The sequence below is a fragment of the Scardinius erythrophthalmus genome (assembly GCF_964197995.2).
Source record: "Scardinius erythrophthalmus genome assembly, chromosome: 5".
Lineage (NCBI taxonomy): Eukaryota > Metazoa > Chordata > Actinopteri > Cypriniformes > Leuciscidae > Scardinius > Scardinius erythrophthalmus.
The window spans coordinates 32,511,343-32,531,826 of NC_138225.1; the positions used below are offsets into that span (position 1 = coordinate 32,511,343).

At 36.1% G+C, this 20,484-nt stretch overlaps 1 protein-coding gene across 2 annotated transcripts in view; it reads left to right on the plus strand.

Moving 5' to 3' along the window:
- The window catches only part of rasa1a (RAS p21 protein activator (GTPase activating protein) 1a), a 61,880-nt gene that overhangs the window by 29,400 nt on the left and 11,996 nt on the right, over positions 1 to 20,484 (plus strand). For both annotated transcript variants that reach the window (XM_081365828.1, XM_081365829.1), the window contains exons 11-21: positions 1,676 to 1,832; positions 2,005 to 2,092; positions 2,960 to 3,040; positions 3,371 to 3,528; positions 3,615 to 3,691; positions 4,794 to 4,966; positions 6,747 to 6,906; positions 14,206 to 14,348; positions 14,613 to 14,728; positions 15,941 to 16,027; positions 16,114 to 16,181. In XM_081365828.1, the coding sequence (XP_081221954.1) occupies positions 1,676 to 1,832; positions 2,005 to 2,092; positions 2,960 to 3,040; positions 3,371 to 3,528; positions 3,615 to 3,691; positions 4,794 to 4,966; positions 6,747 to 6,906; positions 14,206 to 14,348; positions 14,613 to 14,728; positions 15,941 to 16,027; positions 16,114 to 16,181 (1,308 nt within the window). The remainder of the gene's footprint in view (positions 1 to 1,675; positions 1,833 to 2,004; positions 2,093 to 2,959; positions 3,041 to 3,370; positions 3,529 to 3,614; positions 3,692 to 4,793; positions 4,967 to 6,746; positions 6,907 to 14,205; positions 14,349 to 14,612; positions 14,729 to 15,940; positions 16,028 to 16,113; positions 16,182 to 20,484) is intronic.

Sequence of the window (20,484 nt, forward strand, 5' to 3'; positions counted from 1 at the left end):
TCTTTGATCACCTGAGAAACGCTCAGCAAGGCTCTTCATAGACCGCTCAGGATGAGCTACGCAGAACAAAAAGCAAAGCGTTTACCTGAACACATAGAGCTGTCCAGTTCAATGACAGGGGCTTTGCTTAATAAGAGATTTGGCGCTCTGTGGGGTGTTCTCACTGATCAAAGGGTATGAATCTGAATTACTTCTGGCACCTTGTCTGGTTGGTATTCAGCTGTTGTTTGTATTTAATATTCAGGTGGTTTAATGTGTACTGAAATCATTTGATCTCAGATCCTGGTTGTATTATAAAGGCTCAAATTAAATTGTTACTATTGAAGACATAAATAAATGAGTTTGATGTATTTGCTCAGGCATTGTTGTAAATATACAGTACCTCAGTGTTCTGCATTTGAAAATGAATTTCACACAGTTCTGATTAGGGCTGAGTTGACAGTATAATTTAATCAATTTTAATCAATATTCATTTTGATACACCAATATCAATTCTTAAATCCCAAGATCAATGTTTTAGTCTATGCTGTTTTATGCGCAAACAAAAAATAATAATTTGCAGTCCTCCTGCCATCCAATAATAATATTATGCTTTTTTGGATCTCTTTAATGTGAAGTGACTAGGCTATATAAAGTTTAGGATGTAAATTCAGGAGGAGCATGTTCATCTAATCCAGTCATGTTCCAAGGGGTATATAAGCAGCGCCTTAGCTTACAATCCCGATGTCGTCACTCAAGCATCCCTCCTTCTCCATCTTAAGCCTACATTTATCTTTCTATATATTTCTCAAAGCGGGAAGAATCTAAATGCTCAATCTCAATTTAAGAGTAAACTTTTAATAATGGACAGCAAGCCAAATCTGTTTACTATGCCATTATAATTACATAATCATCAAGCAAACTAGTGAAAGTGCTTCAGAGTGCATGTGAACTGATCATCTCTTCCTCTTTACTACTAGTTATTGCATGAAATAAACATTAATGAACAAAAGTTACTGTACAGCTTACTGAAATGTATCATGTTTCATGTAATCACTCAATCAATGTTTCAATGTAAAATCACGTAACGTTGTATTTACTTCAGCCATTCAAAGCTCGTAGCTCATTAGTCAACTAGAAAGAAAATAACTTTAGAGAGCAGCATATTGCTAAATATGTCTTCATCATTTCATGTATGTTTGAATAATTCTGTTGTGAAATCAAGTTATGACAGCCGCTGCTTAAATGTTATACATTGTAGAATGATGAAACAAACATTTGTTTGTATACAACTTTTGATTGTTGATTTATATCTAAAAATGGCTTGTTACATGTACTGTAACTGATATATTATATCCAAATTAATAGATCTCAAAATCAGAATTGAATCGAGCTTGTGAATCGAATCGAATCATGAAACGTGTCAATACTCCATACCTAATTCTGATGCATTTTCTTGTTGCCATTCAGCTGTTGTTCGTATTTAGCATTCAGCTAGTTGAATGTGTACTAAAATCTTTTATTATACAGGCTCCCTGTGCAAAAATGTATATGCGTGTCTCATACAAATGTATGACATAAATAAATCAGGTGTTCTCCCATAGTTTGGTTCCCTTGATCTGAAATGTTTATACCCTTTAAGAAGATAATGTAATTCTGAAGCATCTTTTTCACATTTTCATTTGTACTTCCACAGGTAAGGGCAAGCGCTGGAAGCACTTATACTTCATCCTGGAGGGCAACGACGCTCAGCTTATTTATTTTGAGAGTGAGAAGCGAGCCACCAAACCCAAAGGACTAATCGATCTGAGTGTGTGCTCTGTGTACGGGGTCCACGACAGTCTGTTTGGCAGGTATGTGATTGAAATGCAACTCAAGCCACTGGGGTCTTTCAATCTGATCATTATTTGCTTTCAGATGATTCTTGGTTTGATATGTTGTATGTAATTCAATTCAATTTGGGGCCAGTGTGCCATTTGCAGATGGACGTTACATGTTTTCTGTTGATGTTATTTTTTTGTCCAGGCCAAACTGTTTCCAGATTGTGATTCAGCACTTTAGTGAGGAGCAGTACATTTTCTACTTTGCTGGAGAGACACCTGAGCAGGCACAGGTACATATCTCTTCTACAGATATACTACTATTCAAAGGTTTGGGGTTGGGAATATTTTTATACTCACTAAGGCTGCATTTATTTGATCAAAACTACAATAAAAATAGTTTATGAAAACGAACTTTGAAGTTTGAATAAGTATTAAAAGCTTTGGTTTTCAAAGGTTTTAAGTTTGAAATAGTTTGAATTTTAAAATAGTTTTTAAGCTTAAAGTTTGATGGTTTAGAAAGCAATACAGTCTATAAGAAGATGGATGGATGGATGGATGGATAGATAAAAGCTTAAATGAGTTTAAAGTGCTTCTGGGAATTTAAATTGGTGAAGTTTGATGTTAGACTTGTGTAAAATCCCATAGACTTACATTGACGATATGTTCAAACTAAGTCAGAACAGTCTGAAGGTCTGAGCCGAGTTTGGTGGTTGTACAGTTTAAAACTCTAGGAGTAGTTATTTAAAGTAACTGTTTGCTATTTAAATATTTTAAAATGTATTTTATTCCTGTGACGTCAAAGCTGAATTTTCAGCATCATTACTCCAGTCTTCAGTGTCACATGATCCTTCAGAAATCATTATAATATGCTGAATGTTAAAAACTTATTACGTAATATTTTTGTGGAAACCGTGATTTTTTTTTTTTTAGTCTTTGATGAAAAGAAAGTTCAGAAGAACAGCATTCATTTGAAATAAATGTTTTTTTTGTTTTTTTTTTTGGTAACAGTAAAAGTCTTAAAAGTCACTTTTGATCAATTGAATGCATCTTTGCTTGATAATCTTATTGCATCTTCTTATAATTAAATATATTAAAAACATTCTCTCTGTCCACACAAAATGAATCTATAACCAAAATGTTATGTCCTGCATTCACAGGACTGGCTGAAATGCCTACAGACGTTCTGCAATAATCTTAGGAAGCCCTTACAGACCACATTCAACAAGCGTTTGCGTCAGGTAAGAGAGAGCAGTCGTTGTGTGTGAAATCTCACTGTTTTAATGTGGCTGTGGCTGTCTTTCCCTTAATCATGAAGTCGGGTGTTCAGATGGCTCTGAATGTGCTGTCAGAAGGGGCCACAGCTGAACAGTCTGGATGCTGGTGAGCAGGGGGGTGAAAACCCCTTTCAGAGCACCTGATCCCAGGCGAGCCATTTGGGCTAAATCTAAAAAGAACATCGTCATCTTCATTACCGCAGGCATATTTTTGGACAAAGTCTGACATCTCATCACTTATTCATTACAGAGCAGGGAAAAATCTAACGTTTGCGTGTCATTCTCTCACCTTAGGTTAGCAGTTTAGTCCTGTATGTGGAGGAAGCCCACAAACTTCCCATCAAACATTTCACCAACCCCTACTGCAACATCTCTCTGAACAGTGTGCAGGTGGCGAAGACTCACCCTAGAGAGGGACAGAACCCTGTGTTCACTGAAGAGTTCATCTTTGAGTGAGTTCATCGTGACTCTCCACTCATTTAGAGCTTTTAAAAGTGTTGCTCGGGTTAAGATTCTAATTTCTATTTCTTTCTGGCAGTGACCTGTCAAGCGACATCAACAGATTCGAAATAAGCTTAAGCAACAAGACCAAGAAGAGCAAAGAAAGTGACATCTGTGAGTATCATTATCTGTTCTTTCACATACAATTATAGTGATGATTATTTTTGATAATACCTCACAGTTGGTCCAAAATTAAAACTCTGCAAGTATCAAGTGTGGATAAAAAAATGATTGGTTAGACAAATAAAATTAGCTGAATGATATATGACTGATTGTCTGACTGAAGCAAATAGAAAAAGCTACAGTGTCTATATGTAGTATGAGGCAGTCTTGGTGTTAAGCACTTAAAAATAAAATGTACTTCTTAATAATATTTAAAATTAGGCAGCAAGACATTTATGGACCATGAGCTGTCAAAGGAATATTCCGGAAGCTCTGTCGACAGCATTTGTGGCATAATGTCAGTTACCACAGAAAACTCTTTTTATTTAGTTTTTTGCTGTTATAGCAATGCATTTACAATACTGAGGGTTTAAAAGGTCAAATCCAAAACTTATATTTTTTGTTAAAGCACTAATAATTAAATTTAAGTGTATTATTTAAGCTGTACAGTTAGATACACTTTTTGTTATGTCTTATTGACATCATTCCTGTTAGAAGACTTTCTCGTATCCTTATATATACACAGTACATAACTGTTCAAAAGTTTGGGGTCTCTTATGCTCACAAAGGCTGCATTTATTTGATCACAAATACAGTAAAAACAGTAATATTGTAAAATTTTATAACATTATAAAATAGCTGTTTTCAATTTCAATATATTTTAAAAGGTCATTTATTCCTAAAGATGTATTTTCAGCATCATTACTTCAGTCTTCAGTGTCACATGATCCTTCAGAAATCATTATAATATGCTGATTTGGTGCTCAAGAAACATTTATTATTATTATTAATGTTGAAAACAGCTGATGTTTATTGTCTGGTGCTGTGCATATTAATTGTAACCTTGATCTGTTATTATCAGATATTATCTGTGGTATTTGTCAGCATGTCACAGATGCTCCATACATAGAGCTTAGTTTTTGCTGAACCTGCAACATTCCTTTAATCCCTCCGTTCTTTTTTCCTTGCACAAGTGCGCCCTCTGCTGGCACTTTGTAGAGCAAAGCACGACTACTGCTCTTCTCTAATTTGTTTCTCTTCTGTATGTGTTCAGTGTTCATGCGTTGCCAGCTGAGCAAGCTGCAGAGGGGGCAAATGATCGATGAGTGGTTTCCTCTGAGCTCCTATGTGCCGCTCAAGGGAATCGAACCAGGCTCACTCCGCGTAAGAGTGCGATTCTCCATGGAGAAGATCATGCCTGAGGAAGAGTACAGTGAATTCAAAGAAGTGAGTGTGCACATGGTAATTTTTTACACACAGATGGGGATGTGGCTTTGTAGTTAACCATACAGGGGTGCGTTTCCGTAAAACGATGCAGCTCGCTGCTTAAAGGGATAGTTCGGCCAAAAATGATATTAAACCCATGATTTACTCACCCTCAAGCCGTTCGAGATGCATATGTCAATCATTTTTCAGACGAACACATTTTCAGTTATTTTAGAAAATGTCTTCGATCTTCCAGTGGTTATAATGTCAAGTTATGGGGTCCACCTCCTTCAAGTCCCAAAAATGTGCATGCATCCTTCACAAAAGTAATCCATCCGGCTCCAGGGGGATAAACGGCAACGGTCGACGTGCGTTCACGGCAGATAGATGCCGGCGTATGACGTAGGACGTAGCGTAGGAAGCGTTGTGACGTAGAACGAAGCATAGCTAAATCAAACGCTACGTCCTACGTCATACGCCGGCATCTATCTGCCGTGAACGCACGTTGACCATTGCCGGAAGCCAGTTATTTTCATTTATAAAGTTTTAAATATGTATATTTTTACGACAAAACCGCACGGATTACCCTCAGAAGGCCTTCGTTTATCCCCCTGGAGCCGGATGGATTACTTTTGTGAAGGATGCATGCACATTTTTGGGACTTGAAGGAGTGGACCCCATTACTTGACATCATAACCACTGAAAGATCCAAGACATTTTCTAAAATAACTGAAAATGTGTTCGTCTGAAAAATTATTGACATATGGATCTGGAACGGCTTGACGGTGAGTAAATCATGGGTTAAATATCATTTTTGGCCGAACTATCCCTTTAACTCCCATAGTACGATGCATCGTTAAAGAAATCATCTAGCTAGTCACGACTGTTTCCCGAAACCATATTGTCGCAAAGTTTTCGTTCAACCACGTTGGTGGTTCTTCTTATTTTAATTAATCTGTTTGTCATCGAATTAATGCTAGATGTTTTGCTATAAGTTATGGACATTGTATCTGAGGACTATTTCTCATAAATTTTCATATTCAAAATAAGAGATACAGATTGTACTGAATGTCAGTTTGCTTATTTTGCTCAAGATAGGAATTTATTAAGTCAACCTGTAATGAAAACAAGAAACTATGCTTGTAACCACAGGTCGAGAGCCGTCGTTCAGACCACACAACTTTGCGATGCTGTTTGCGAATGTTCGTTAGAACTAGGGTTTCGGGGAAACACCGACTCGTTGAACTATGCTGATAATGACTGAACTTGCGAACATATAGTTTGCTAAAGATGCTTTCGGGAAACGCACCCCATGCTGGTTACAAAAAGAATTAAAGCAATTTAACATTTTTTAAAAAAAATTTACTTTGCTAGATTCCCAGCTAACAGGGAACATTCTCAGAGCTTTGGCTTCCGTTCTAAAGTTATAAACAAAGATTCTTCCAATAACGTTAATAGGATGTTTGTTTAAAGTTACCTGGTCTTTACTAATGTTCACAAAATGTTAGTATTATTTATACATTATTCATGTTTTTTCCCCAAAAATGTTTTAGTTGGATTTTCGTTCAGAATGTCCAAAGAACATTCAAAAGTAACCTTCCCATAATGTTTGCAAAAAGATGAAATTGAATGTTACCTTTATATTCGCTTAACCAAGAAAAAAAAAAAAAAATTCAAATTGTTTTGAACATTCAGAAATAAAGTTTTCAGGACTTATCGTGAATGTTAGAAACATTTTCTTAGAACATAATTTTTGAATAAAGCATCTTTTGCTGACATGCCTCCCGCTGTCCGTCCCCAGCTCATCCTGCAGAAAGACTATCATGTGATCTATGCGTTGGCTCACGTTTGTGGGCAGGACCGCACCCTGCTGGCCAGCATCCTGCTCCGGATCTTACGACACGAGCGGGCCGAAGCTCCCTTGCTGAGGACGTTGAATGACCGAGAAATTAATATGGAGGGTAGGGCTCTCTCTTTGTATTATTCAAAGTTCAGTATTCAACCGCAAACAGATGTCACAGCTGCATCGAGGCTGGGCAGCTTCCCTCAGGCTTGTTCATCATGTTTTAGTTATAGAACAAAGCTTCAGTTTTGCTTGTGCGTTTTACACAGTTCTTCTTTTCAAGCAATGAACAATTGTTCATTTAAACTGAGCAATCAAACACCATCTTGAAAATGTATTGTTCTGTTCTGAGAAGAGCTCTCACGAAACCACTATTGGTAGTATCGACTCAATTTGGTTTGTGGGTGAATTTACAAACTCAACCATGGTGAAAGTTTCCCTTGGGAATATTAGATTGTGACTTCACCTGCAGGAAGGTTATGAAGCAACAACTGATCTAGTTAATATTTATAAGCTAAGACTTATAAGTAGTATTCTTAAAAAATCCATCTAATTAATCCATCTTGACTCTAATTCTGAGTGGATTGGACAGTGTAGTATGAATGTGAAATAAACTATTAACCATTGAAATGAATCGCTAAGACTTAAATCACAGAAAGAACATGGATGAATCCAAATACCAAGTTCATATAGAACACTTAAGTTAATTAAAAGGGATAGTTCACCCAAAAATGAACATTTTGTCATCATTTACACACCCTTAAATTGTTCCAAACCTGTATCAGGGCTCGCAAAATTTCAAAATTGCTGGTAGCCCTTCGGGCAGGCACTCTTCAGATTTTGGTAGCCCGAAATGAATTTTACTAGCCCAGATAAAAAGACCATTTTAATGTAGAAAATTTGTTAGGAATCAAAAACTTTTTCAAAACGTTTTAATGTGTGTGACCAGTACTGAACATGAATCAGTCTGTGTCTGTGGCTCAACCCCCAATGAGGGTATGATAAAAAAAAAAAAAAAAAAAAAAGTAACACTTTAGTTTAGGGTCTAATGCTCACTATTAAGTTTCATTAACTTGCAGATGGCAGGGTATTTTCATCACTGAGGTCCCGAATGTGAGATATGCTAGTCAGGGGGGTTCAGGGGCACCCCAGAGAAAATTTTTATTTCTCTGATCTATTATGTGCATTTTAAGATGTTTTGAAGGCCAAAAAAAATTGGATAACAATAGCTTTAAAACCATTTAAGTGGGCAGCTGATTATTTTTCTCTCCTCATCAGCATCACACTCCTATTCTCTTTGTTTTTCTCTTGCTCTGTCTCTTCCCCTCCTAAAGCTGAGCTTTGACTGATATAGGCTTTTCATTTTTGTCTGTCAGTGAAGTAAACAAAGGGTCAACTGATAGGTGGATTTATGAATCATTTTCTCAGACGCATTAATTTACTGAAAGCTACTAGGAAAGCTAGGTAGCCTAACTAAGTTTATTAAATTCATTCACAGTATGTACACATTCATTATTGATCTTATTCCTAATACAGGGCCGTAGACAGGGCTTTATAATCAAAGAGGTCCTACATTTAAGATTATTAGGGGGTTCAAATTTTTTATTTCTCTGATATGTCCATTTCAAGACGTTTGAAGGCCAAAAAAGGATAATAGCTTTAAAACCATGTCAGCAGGCAGTAGATTATGTGTCAATACTTGCTCTCACTTCTTGCTGTTTTTCTCTGTCTCCTCATCTTGCCCTGTCTCTTCCCCTCCTAAAGCTGAACTTTTTTAACCCTTTCATGCATGAATTATGATAACCTCAGTCAGGATTTTTTTCCTATGTGTTTTTATTGCTCTTAGGGCATGAAAAACAAGAATTGATTTTTATTTTATTTTTTTTACAAATTTTTCAAAGAGATCTTCAGATGTCCACTTGAGTGGACAGTATGCGGTTGGTTTAAACTGAAGATATACTGTATTAAATATAAGACAATAATCAAACAGATAAAGTATGTGAATTTAACAAACTAATCAATGCAATTATATCAAATAATTGCACTTCGCGTATCTATGATATCAGAACATGAGGACGTGATTCCATCAGAATTTTCTACAGCCTGTCAAGGTACAACTGTGAAACCACTCAGATGTTCCCTCCAGTGCACCAGAGTATGGAGATTTACCCTTATTAGCTGATAATTCTGATTATGTTCAAGATGGACATGCACATTTCTATCATAGCCATCCTCTGAGAAAACCTAGCGATACGTTTTTTCAATCTCATCTGAAATGATCAGTGTTGGGGGTAACGCATTACAAGTGACATGCATTACCTAATCAGATTACTTTTTGATCTAACAAGTAATTAACTACAAGTAATGTGCATTACCTAATCAGATTACTTTTTGATGTAAAGAGTAAAGAAACGCATTACATGTAACATGCATTATGTAATCAGATTACTTTTTGATGTTATGAGTAAAAAACCCATTACAATAACGCACATTACATAATCAGATTACTTTTTGATGTTATGAGTAAGGAAACGCATTACAAGTAACATGCATTATGTAATCAGCTTACTTTTTGATGTTATGAGTAAAGAAACGCATTAAAAGTAACATGCATTACATAATCAGATTACTTTTTGATGTTATTAGAAAAAAAAACGCATTACAATAACATGCATTATAAAATCAGATTACTTTTTGATCTAACAAGTAAAGTAATGCATTACAAGTGTCATACATTATGTAATCACATGACTTTTTTCGATGTCAATGAAAATTACATTCTAATAATACAAATACATTTTTTTACAGTAGAAAAAGTCAATGCATATTAAGTTTTTAAGTTTTAAATTTCAAAAACAATATTCACATTATAATTATGAATTGTAGCTGAAATATAGCAATTGCATGCATGACGTCCACTACGGTGGACATGTGATTAATCAGAGTTTTCTCTCAATCTAAAATCAAAACTTGGAAAATTTTACTGTGATATGACTTAGATATTGCTTTATGCTGCAATATTTTTTTTACCTACAAGAGTCTCCTAGGATAGAAGGAATGGATGGATATTTTGGAGCAAGTTGGCATGTCTGACTGACCCTTGGCCATCTTGGTTTGGAGGGGGAAAAAATCGAAACACAAAGGCTTGCCACTTGGTTGCAATTTATAGGATGATGCACCAGGGTCCAATGAAGAGATTGATGTGCAACTTTGCCATAAAAACCCGTGCAAATTCAAGAAAATGCTTTTTTAATAGCTGTCCACTGTAGTGACCACTATGCGTGAAAGGGTTAATTTACTGAAGGCTACAAATTGGATAATTCTCACGATGTACACATTCATTATTAATCTTGTGCCTAACATGAAAACGGCTTTGTTAATGCTCTGTTAAAGCCCCCTCACAATGACAGTAAACTAATTATTAGTCACGTTACATAGGCCTATTTACAGTTCAAAATGGCGAAATTCGACAAAAGTATATTCGTTTGTCTTATTATTTTTGTCATTCATTTCACATTTATGACCTAAAAAGCTGTCAAATATGAAGTGTTTAGTTTAGCTACTTACATCTTATCTCATACTTAAAGGGACACTGTGGAGAAATTGTGTTTTTGTCGTCTGGAATGCGTCTCAGACCTCCTCCTGAAGTAGTTTAAGCGATCAGATTCAAATCCGTCTTGAATGCGTTTCGGAGGACATTTACACCTGGGCTTTTCACGATCAGATAGCTATACGATCTGAGAAAACACATGAAGTGGCCAGGTCTAAACACAACAGCCCTCATGACAAAAACATACGCACGAAAGCCGAAAACAAACGCTGGTTGGCCTCTCACGTCCATAGACAGTATATAAACGCTCACGTCCGAATTTGAGGAAGTGGTGGGGGAAGTGACGTATGCCGTAAAGCAGTCGAATTTTGTAGTTCTTTTTATGCTCGGGTTACTACCCGAACCCCGAAGTAACATAGTGCCAGTAAAAGCGATACAGACTCCGTCAGGCTATGGCAGACTTGTCATTCAACCTTTTGTAAGTCGATGTACCATCACAAGGATCTTGAAAATATATTATGAAGGTTGAAAAGTTACACGGTGTGGCTTTAACCGTAAACTGAAGCGAGTCGCTCTGCTCAAATTCGCGCTCAGCAGCTTCTGTGTAAAGCCCGCCTACTTTGATTTGATTGGTCATCTCAAATATTCTGACATTGACAGACCAATGAGGCTCAGATGAACACACACACACACCCTGTCCTCTGTTTCTGAGGTGCGCTCTGCTCGGCGCTGCTGCGGATTGAAGATGAAGAACGCGCTGAATCTGATTATAACAAGACTGAAGCGAACACTATTTCAGATAGCCCGTCGGACAGGCCGGTTATGCATTTTGGTAGCCCGACTGGAAAACACAATAGCCCCCGGGACGTCGGGCGAGCGATTTTGCGAGCCCTGTGTATGAATTTATTTCTTCTGTTGAACATAAAAGAAGATGTTTTGAAGAATATGGGTAACCAAATAGTTGATGGGCCCCATTGAATTCCCTAGAATGGAAAAAAAAAAAAACTATGGAAGTCAATGGGGTCCATCAACTGTTTGGTTACCCACATTCTTCAAAATAATCATCTTTTGTGTTCAACAGAAGAAAGAAATTCATTCAGGTAAACTATCTCTTTAATCATCAGATCATTCAACATCAGCACAAAGCTTTTAGATGTTTTTTATCAAGAGATCTTAGCTAGTGCTCTTTTTTTATGCTGCACTTTGCAAAAATAGGATAAATAAGCTGATCAAAAGAGCTGGTTCTGTTATTGGTCTTACCCCAGACTTATTTGAGGTTACTGTGGAGAAGAGAATTAGGTTGAAACTAAAAATTGTCTTGCGTTTTGAAGGCCATCTACTTCACAATTTTTTTTTAAAGGACTCTGAAGCTCTTTCAGTGAGCGAGTGGTAATGCTTCGGTGCTCTAGTGAGCGAATGAGAAGGTCTTTTGTTCCTGCAGCGGTCAGATATTTCAACGAACACTGTTAATTGTTAAATATAATTTTTACAGTTTTTTGCATTCTGTACTTTTGAATTGTGAAACTGAATCTTTTTTTTTTTTTAAATCATGTCTCCCTGGTTCTTAATCAGGTTTAAATAGTCTCTTAATGCATAATTATTTATCTGTCTGTTAGTTGTGTAATGTGTTTGTTGGCTGTATGGTCTAAGTTGGTGGCAAACCAGTTTCCCTATCGGGATTAATAAAGTTTTTCTAATCTAATCTAAATTTACACTACGGTTCAGGAGTTTGTAATATAATATAATATAATATAATATAATATAATATAATTTATATATATATATATATATATTTATTTATTTATTATTATTATTATTATATATTTTTTTAAAGTAATAGTTTTATTTTGCAAAGATGCATTAAATTGATCAATGATGACAGTAAATACATTTTCACCAAATCAGCATATTGGCATGCTTTCTCTCTCATGGAAACAAAATGAATTAATTACATTTTAAAAATGTATATTCGAATAGAAAACAGTTATTTTACATTGAAAGAAGTCTTTTCATAAGGCTGCATTCATTTGATCAAAAATACAGCCAAAACAGAAAATATTATTACAGAGTCATTTACAAAATCTTACCAGCCACAAACTTTTTAACATTAGTGTAATTCTAATTCTAATTGAGTATTATCATATTATCTTATTACAGTTTCCTCTGAATTGTAAAATACAGTGAGGAAAATAAGTATTTGAACACCCTGCTATTTTGCAAGTTCTCCCACTTGGAAATCATGGAGGGGTCTGAAATTGTCATCGTAGGTGCATGTCCACTGTGAGAGGCATAATCTAAAAAGAAAATACAGAAATCACAATGTATGATTTTTTAACTATTTATTTGTTTCATACAGCTGCAAATAAGTATTTGAACACCTGAGAAAATCAATGTTAATATTTGGTACAGTAGCCTTTGTTTGCAATTACAGAGGTCAAACGTTTCCTGTAGTTTTTCACCAGGTTTGCACACACTGCAGGAGGGATTTTGGCCCACTCCTCCACACAGATCTTCTCTAGATCAGTCAGGTTTCTGGGCTGTCGCTGAGAAACACAGAGTTTGAGCTTCCTCCAAAGATTCTCTATTGGGTTTAGGTCTGGAGACTGGCTAGGCCACGCCAGAGCCTTGATATGCTTCTTATAGAGCCACTCCTTGGTTATCCTGGCTGTGTGCTTTGGGTCATTAAGACCCAGCCTCGACCCATCTTCAATGCTCTAACTGAGGAAGGAGGTTGTTCCCCAAAATCTCGCAATACATGGCCCCGGTCATCCTCTCCTTAATACAGTGCAGTCGCCCTGTCCCATGTGCAGAAAAACACCCCCAAAGCATGATGCTACCACCCCCATGCTTCACAGTAGGGATGGTGTTCTTGGGATGGTACTCATCATTCTTCTTCCTCCAAACACGTTTAGTGGAATTATGACCAAAAAGTTCTATTTTGGTCTCATCTGACCACATGACTTTCTCCCATGACTCCTCTGGATCATCCAAATGGTCATTGGCAAACTTAAGACGGGCCTTGACATGTGCTGGTTTAAGCAGGGGAACCTTCCGTGCCATGCATGATTTCAAACCATGACGTCTTAGTGTATTACCAACAGTAACCCAGCTCTTTTCAGGTCATTGACCAGCTCCTCCCGTGTAGTTCTGGGCTGATTTCTCACCTTTCTTAGGATCATTGAGACCCCGCGAGGTGAGATCTTGCATGGAGCCCCAGTCCGAGGGAGATTGACAGTCATGTTTAGCTTCTTCCATTTTCTAATGATTGCTTCAACAGTGGATCTTTTTTCACCAAGCTGCTTGGCAATTTCCCCGTAGCCCTTCCCAGCCCTTGTGGAGGTGTACAATTTTGTCTCTAGTGTCTTTGGACAGCTCTTTGGTCTTGGCCATGTTAGTAGTTGGATTCTTACTGATTGTATGGGGTGGACAGGTGTCTTTATGCAGCTAACGACCTCAAACAGGTGCATCTAATTTAGGATAATAAATGGAGTGGAGGTGGACATTTTAAAGGCAGACTAACAGGTCTTTGAGGGTCAGAATTCTAGCTGATAGACAGGTGTTCAAATACTTTTTTGCAGCTGTATCATACAAATAAATAGTTAAAAAATCATATATTGTGATTTCTGGATTTTTTTTTTAGATTATGTCTCTCACAGTGGACATGCACCTACGATGACAATTTCAGACCCCTCCATGATTTCCAAGTGGGAGAACTTGCAAAATAGCAGGGTGTTCAAATACTTATTTTCCTCACTGTATTTCAACTGTTTAGTAAAAGGTATAGAAAAGGATGCAGTATTTCAGACATTACTTTTTTTAATCTGCCAATCCCTAAAAATGTAGCTTTTTTCCGTTTTGGCGTTGCAGATGAAGCCACGACGCTGTTCCGTGCCACTACTCTGGCCAGTACTTTGATGGAACAGTACATGAAGGCCACCGCCACACCTTTCGTCCACCACGCACTCAAAGACTCCATACTGAAGATCATGGAGAGCAAGCAGTCCTGTGAGGTAATGGAACTAAACAGAACATTCAGCAGAAAAAAAAAAAAAGTCTCACTGTTAACATCATTGTGCCTCAGATCTGTGAACGTTCTGTTCTCCCTGCCCTGATGGTTTGTGTTTAGTATGTCTGAGCCAACATGAGGTTCTCTCCAAAGCTCCTGCCTTGAGCAAATTGGCTTTTGTCAGGTTTCTGTTGGATAGTGAATAAACTGAACTAACAGTCAGAATCCTTTTCCCTCATGTGGAGTGTTTTCTGGTCTCCCTCTGTAGCTGAACCCATCTAAACTGGAGAAGAATGAGGATGTTAATCTGAATCTAGCTCATTTACTCAACATCCTGTCAGAGCTGGTGGAGAAGATATTTATGGCTGCTGAGATCTTGCCCCCGTAAGCATGATAGCACACCACCATATAGTGTCCTATCAACATTACTGCCTTGTATCTATACTGATTATCCATATACTGCCTTGGCATTGCTAGTTTCAGTACAACACTGTGTATATACTGTAGGGATGCAAAAATGTATCTTTATCATCAACAGTTATCGACCAATATTTATCATTTATATATTAGGGGTGTAACGGTACACAGAAGCCACGGTTCGGTACGTACTTCGGTTTTGGGGTCACGGTTCGATACGAGTTCACAATCAGCTATAAAAGTACAAAATAAATAGAATAATGAAAAGTAAAACTTCCACTCTTGTAGTCTTTTTCAAAAATGAATTGAAACTCCGAATATAGGCTAGCTCTTGCGTGTCATCTGAACTCTTGTTTTGGGTTGGTGCGTAGATCGTCCCTTATTATGCTTTTTCTTTTCTTTTTTCTGTTGTGGCTGTTAGCAAACAGCGTTGCATTACCTCGTGAATATTTAAATATTATATTTAAATATGTAAATATTACAAAGATTTAACGTTTTAAGAGCATTATTTCTTAAACAGCAATTTCGTTATAGATGACCTGAAAGGTGTTGAAGTCGGATCTTTTTTTTTTTATGTTTTGAAAAGTTTTAGGCTGCATTTATTTGATCAAACATACTATAAAATAGTTATATTGTAAAATATTATTGCAATTTGAAATAACTGCAACAAATTAACAAATATTTGCCTGCAACATTTAACTGCTACAAAAAATATTCTTAAAACTGTCATAAAAGATTATAAAAAAATTTAACCATTTTAATGTATTTTTAAATAAATTGTAATGCAATTTATCTACACATATATTTTGTCTAAAATTCATATATATATATATATATATATATATATATATATATATATATATATATATATATATATATATATATATATATATAATATATAATATATATATATATATATATATATATATATATATATATATATATATGATTTTTTTAGACAGACTAGTAAAACATCAGCCATAACATGGAAATAACTATCAGCTAAAATAACTATAACATCATATTGGCCAAAGTTTTTATATCAGTGCATCCCTACTATATTATCTTCCTGTCCATGTAGTGCTACATTGATATATTTTTTTACATTTATTCTTTAGAGTACTGTGCTGTTTTTGCGGTCTTAGTTTTCATAGTTTGTCTGTTTCCTCCCTGTCCAAGGACCCTGAGGTACATTTATGGCTGTCTTCAGAAGTCTGTGCAGCAGAAATGGCCTACCAACACTACAATGAGGACCCGAGTCGTGAGGTAGCAAGCTGCATTTAAGCTATTTGGGCATGTTTACAGAGGAACATCTTTCAAAGTGCCAAAATGTGTTTGTCTCTGTCCCCCAGTGGTTTCGTCTTCCTGAGGCTCATCTGTCCTGCCATTCTCAACCCCAGAATGTTCAACATCATCGCTGGTGAGTGCACAGCTTGCATCACAAGCTCCATTTTCCAGCTGCAACACATTTAGGTCAAGTACCCACTCAGATATTTCATTCTGCACCTGTTAGAACTTCAGTCTGATAGAAGAGCACTTAACGGTCCAAATGTGTAAACCCATAAACATGTCATAGTGACAGTCGACAGGCTATTTCTTATTTTTATGTGAAAGTGGACATTGGCACATCAGTTTTTTTTACTTGTTAACAAAGGGTTTTAAAATTCTTCCTAATAAAAATGCTTTGTGATTTTGCAGTTTGAATGAAAACTACATACACTGTTGGCTAAAATATGACAAGGCAAAATTAATACTGCAATGTATTGCTTTTCAAACATAAAGCCAAATAACAATCTAGAAACAATATAGTTGGTTTAGTTGACTTCTAAAAAGAACCTATTACTTGAGCATACTAATTATAAGCCTCTTATTTCAGAATATGAAGGATAGGATTTATGTCTCATGACCTTATGGGAGCTCAAGGCTGCCACCTACAGGCTGCATTTAAGCAACGTCACATGATGTGCAGCTGTTCTGTTGTGCTGAATATCACTGTTGTATGAAGTTGTTTAGAAGTGTTTACATGAATGAATGTTTATACATTTTGAGAACATTTTTTTTTCGCTTTTAAAATACATTAGTGTCACTTATACTGAATAAAACGTTTTAAAGAATTTTTATAAAATTTCTATTCAATTCTTTCAAATAAATGCTGTTCTTTTGAACTTTTTATTTATCTATTTTTGAGCAGCAAATCAGCATATTACTGTGCGTTCACACCGCTCTCGCCACCCTGCCAACGACGCCGTAGAAAGATTCGTGGAAGCTCATAGATGGAATGCTTAGTCTTTTTTAAAACTTTATTTAAAGGGACAATAAGTAACTTTTTAGGTATTTTATTATCTAAAATCAATATTTTTATTCATAAATATGTCCTCAATGGTGTCCAAATACCTCTGCCAATGATCTGACTTATCCTCGTAAACGAAGAATTTATTATCTTTATATACATGGGACCATAGACATAATATACATAGACGCCCTATTGGCCGCTGGATCGTACGTCAACGGCGCCGCCATACTGCGGAGGGCAACTTTCCCATACCTCTCATAACGAGAATTGAGAAAAATGCCTATTTCTTGTGCTGCTTGGGGCTTTACAAATCGCCACACAATTGAAAACAGGTCTCAGGGAATTACCTTTCTCAAGCAAAACTGAAAATTTGTTTCTGGTTGCATTTCATTTACTATTTTTATTTTCAGAGGAGAAAGGCCACGAAATTTAAAAATACTACTGTTATTGTGTCACGAAATGTAGTTTTAAGAGTTTTTCAGTCGACAATGTAGTTGTTTAAAGCTCAAATTTGTGGTTTATTTATAAAGATAGCGCCTTTTTAAAAATGTTATCTGACGGTTTCGGAGTTGTGAGATCCAGCGATCCCCGCGGGCGTTCAGCGCTCATGTACCCCGCCGAGAACAGCCTTGCCTCGGCTATAGTGCATGTCGTACACCGCTTCTGAGTTCTGACGTTCGTCGCTGTCAGTCTAGTGAGAATAATTCGTCTTGTGTATATCTAACGGGCGATCTTTGGTTTCATTAATCTATAATTTGTTCCTTGGCAGATTGTTTTGGCTGAGGGCAAAGTGAAGTTTCATAACTTAATATATTTAGGCTATTATAACAGTGTAGCCTGCTGTATGTTTGACTGGGTCGTTTACTTTATTTCTTGATTTGTATAGCTTCTTATACCTTTTAAAAACTGAAATTTAACAAAAAGAGACAGGGTTGCGTCATTTTATTTTATATAGCCTATGTAATAATATTTTAAAATGTATAAATTTACATTATTTATTATTGTTATTATAATAATATACCACTTACAATTATCAATCTATTATAGTTATGCTGTCAAATTATTTTACTATTCATAGTAACTATTTAACCTATTATTTTTTATTGTCTATATTCTGTAATTGATATTTCATATTCTACTGCTATTATTATAGTATACATAAACTATATGCTATTATCAATATATTATTATTATTATTATATTAGTACATATGATATTATATAATTATACTTTTCATTACTATTTTATTTACTGTATACTGTTTGTTTATTTTATTGACTAAACTATTTACTATTAGCCTACCTCTCACTTTATCTTATATTTACTATTTGCATTGCACTGTAGTTGTACCATATCATATTACCATAAAATGATCCATCAGTTATCTTTGTTATTGCTAAAATCGGGTCAATGACAGAATATGCTTTTCCCACAATAAGAAACTTTATTTAATTTAATGTGAAAATTAAATTATATCTCAGTATGGGGGTGTTCACAATTCTTATCCAAGAATGAAAAGCTAAATACATGACAAGAGCTTTGGCCATTCCTTATTAAAAAAAAAAATATATATATAAGTCTATCTATCGAGAGTTTAACTAACTACAGATGGAACTTTTTTTGTACACCACATACAAACCACCGAAATCGGTTGATAAATGTATTTTTTTTTGGTTTTTATAAAGAAAAACCGCAGCTCAGCAGTTTACTTGCATTTGATTACAGCGCAGTCTTGCCCTCCACAAAATGGCGGACGCGTTGACGTATCGCAGCAACGTTCCAAAGCGGCCAATAGGGCGTCTATGTATATTATGTCTATGCATGGGACGGGTAGGTCCACGGAGGCTTCCATGTAGTTCCGCCATCTTGAAAAACTATAATAGCAGAGAGGGACAAAAAGTACTAGGCCAACGCGTTTCCACAACGCGTTTTCGTTCAGAGCCCGCGTCAAGTGACTGAAACCAGCAGAAACGGAGCAGAGCAGTGAGAGGCGCTTTTGTCACTGCCCCGGCAAGTTTAAAAGGCTGCACTGCACGGTTAAGTCAAAGGATAACGAGTCCTCTTAGTCGAAAAACTCCACAATAAGACCGTAAAAGGAAACGTGATCGGAGATTACAAAAACACGGGTTATTAGCTATAATGTCGGGATAGCTAATGCAGGAGAAAGCTTTCAAAAGAGACGCTGAAGTTGCCTGCTTTCTTCTCGACAGGTAAGTCAATGTTAAGGTCTTAATTACAGGCTTTTTATTTTTTTATTAGCCTATATAGACCAGCGTTTCCCAGCGGGAAACTGTGTAAAAAAAAAAACAAATCTTTACCATCAATCTCGGATCGTCGGAAGTCTCTAATAACAACAAATAATGCGCACAAATTTATAATACAAATGCAAATCATAAGTTTTTGGTGTTGAATTGCGGAGGTTGCGCTTGCATGTGATTTTATTCCCGTGCCTCATTCCCAGTGCGTCCACATAAAGCTGCCTATTTTTCATTGATGCGCTTACAGTCAAATACACACGAATTGTCACAACGTCCGTCTTGCCGCGTATTCACATCGGTTGTGCTGCTGTCAACGCAACGCGTGCGATTAATATTTTTCAATTTAACACGTTAAAAATATTTAACGCAATTAAAGCAGCATTTTTTTCTGTCATCCTTTGGCTAGCGTTACATTATATAATCACGTTCTTCTTCATGCAAATGCTTCTAACCATGCAAGCGAGAAAATACAAAAGAGAATGCGCTGTCTGTGATGCTGACACGACGCGCGCCAGACTCGACTTCTCTTTCGAGCTTTCGCTTTGAGTATCCTCATGAGAGCAGTCTTTAATTAGTTAAATAAAGTCTTAAATGAACGTTAAGAGTTGTGAGAAAATGGGACGCTTGTGGGATCCACATGTGACAGTGCAGCAGTGACATCAGAATCAAATAACACTTCATTCATAAAAAGATGCCATTAAACAATTATTTGAAATATACTGTCTTTATGATGTTTCTACATTAATTTGGAGATTTACTGTGAAATTATTAGGCTACATAAAATATAGTAAAAACAAGCTATCTTGTGCAATTATAACAAAATTATATATTATATAAAATTAAAAATGTTTAATTCTTAAAAAAAAAAAATCATTCATTCATTTGTAACATGCATGAACGAAGAAAAAAAAAGGAACAGGAAGAAGAAAATCTTATGGTAGCCTACCTGTCATTTATTTGTGCACATCAAAAAAAAAAAAAAAAAAAAAAACCCCAGCACATTTCAAAGTATAGTATCAAAGTAGTATCGTGACAACACTAGTATAGGGTGCCACACATTTTTTTTAAATTTCAAAGGGTGCCTTGACTGAAAAAAGGTTGGGAAACACTGATATAGACAGTAGAACATAGTTAAAAGTTAAACAGGCTCTTTGATGAATAGCAGCTATTGA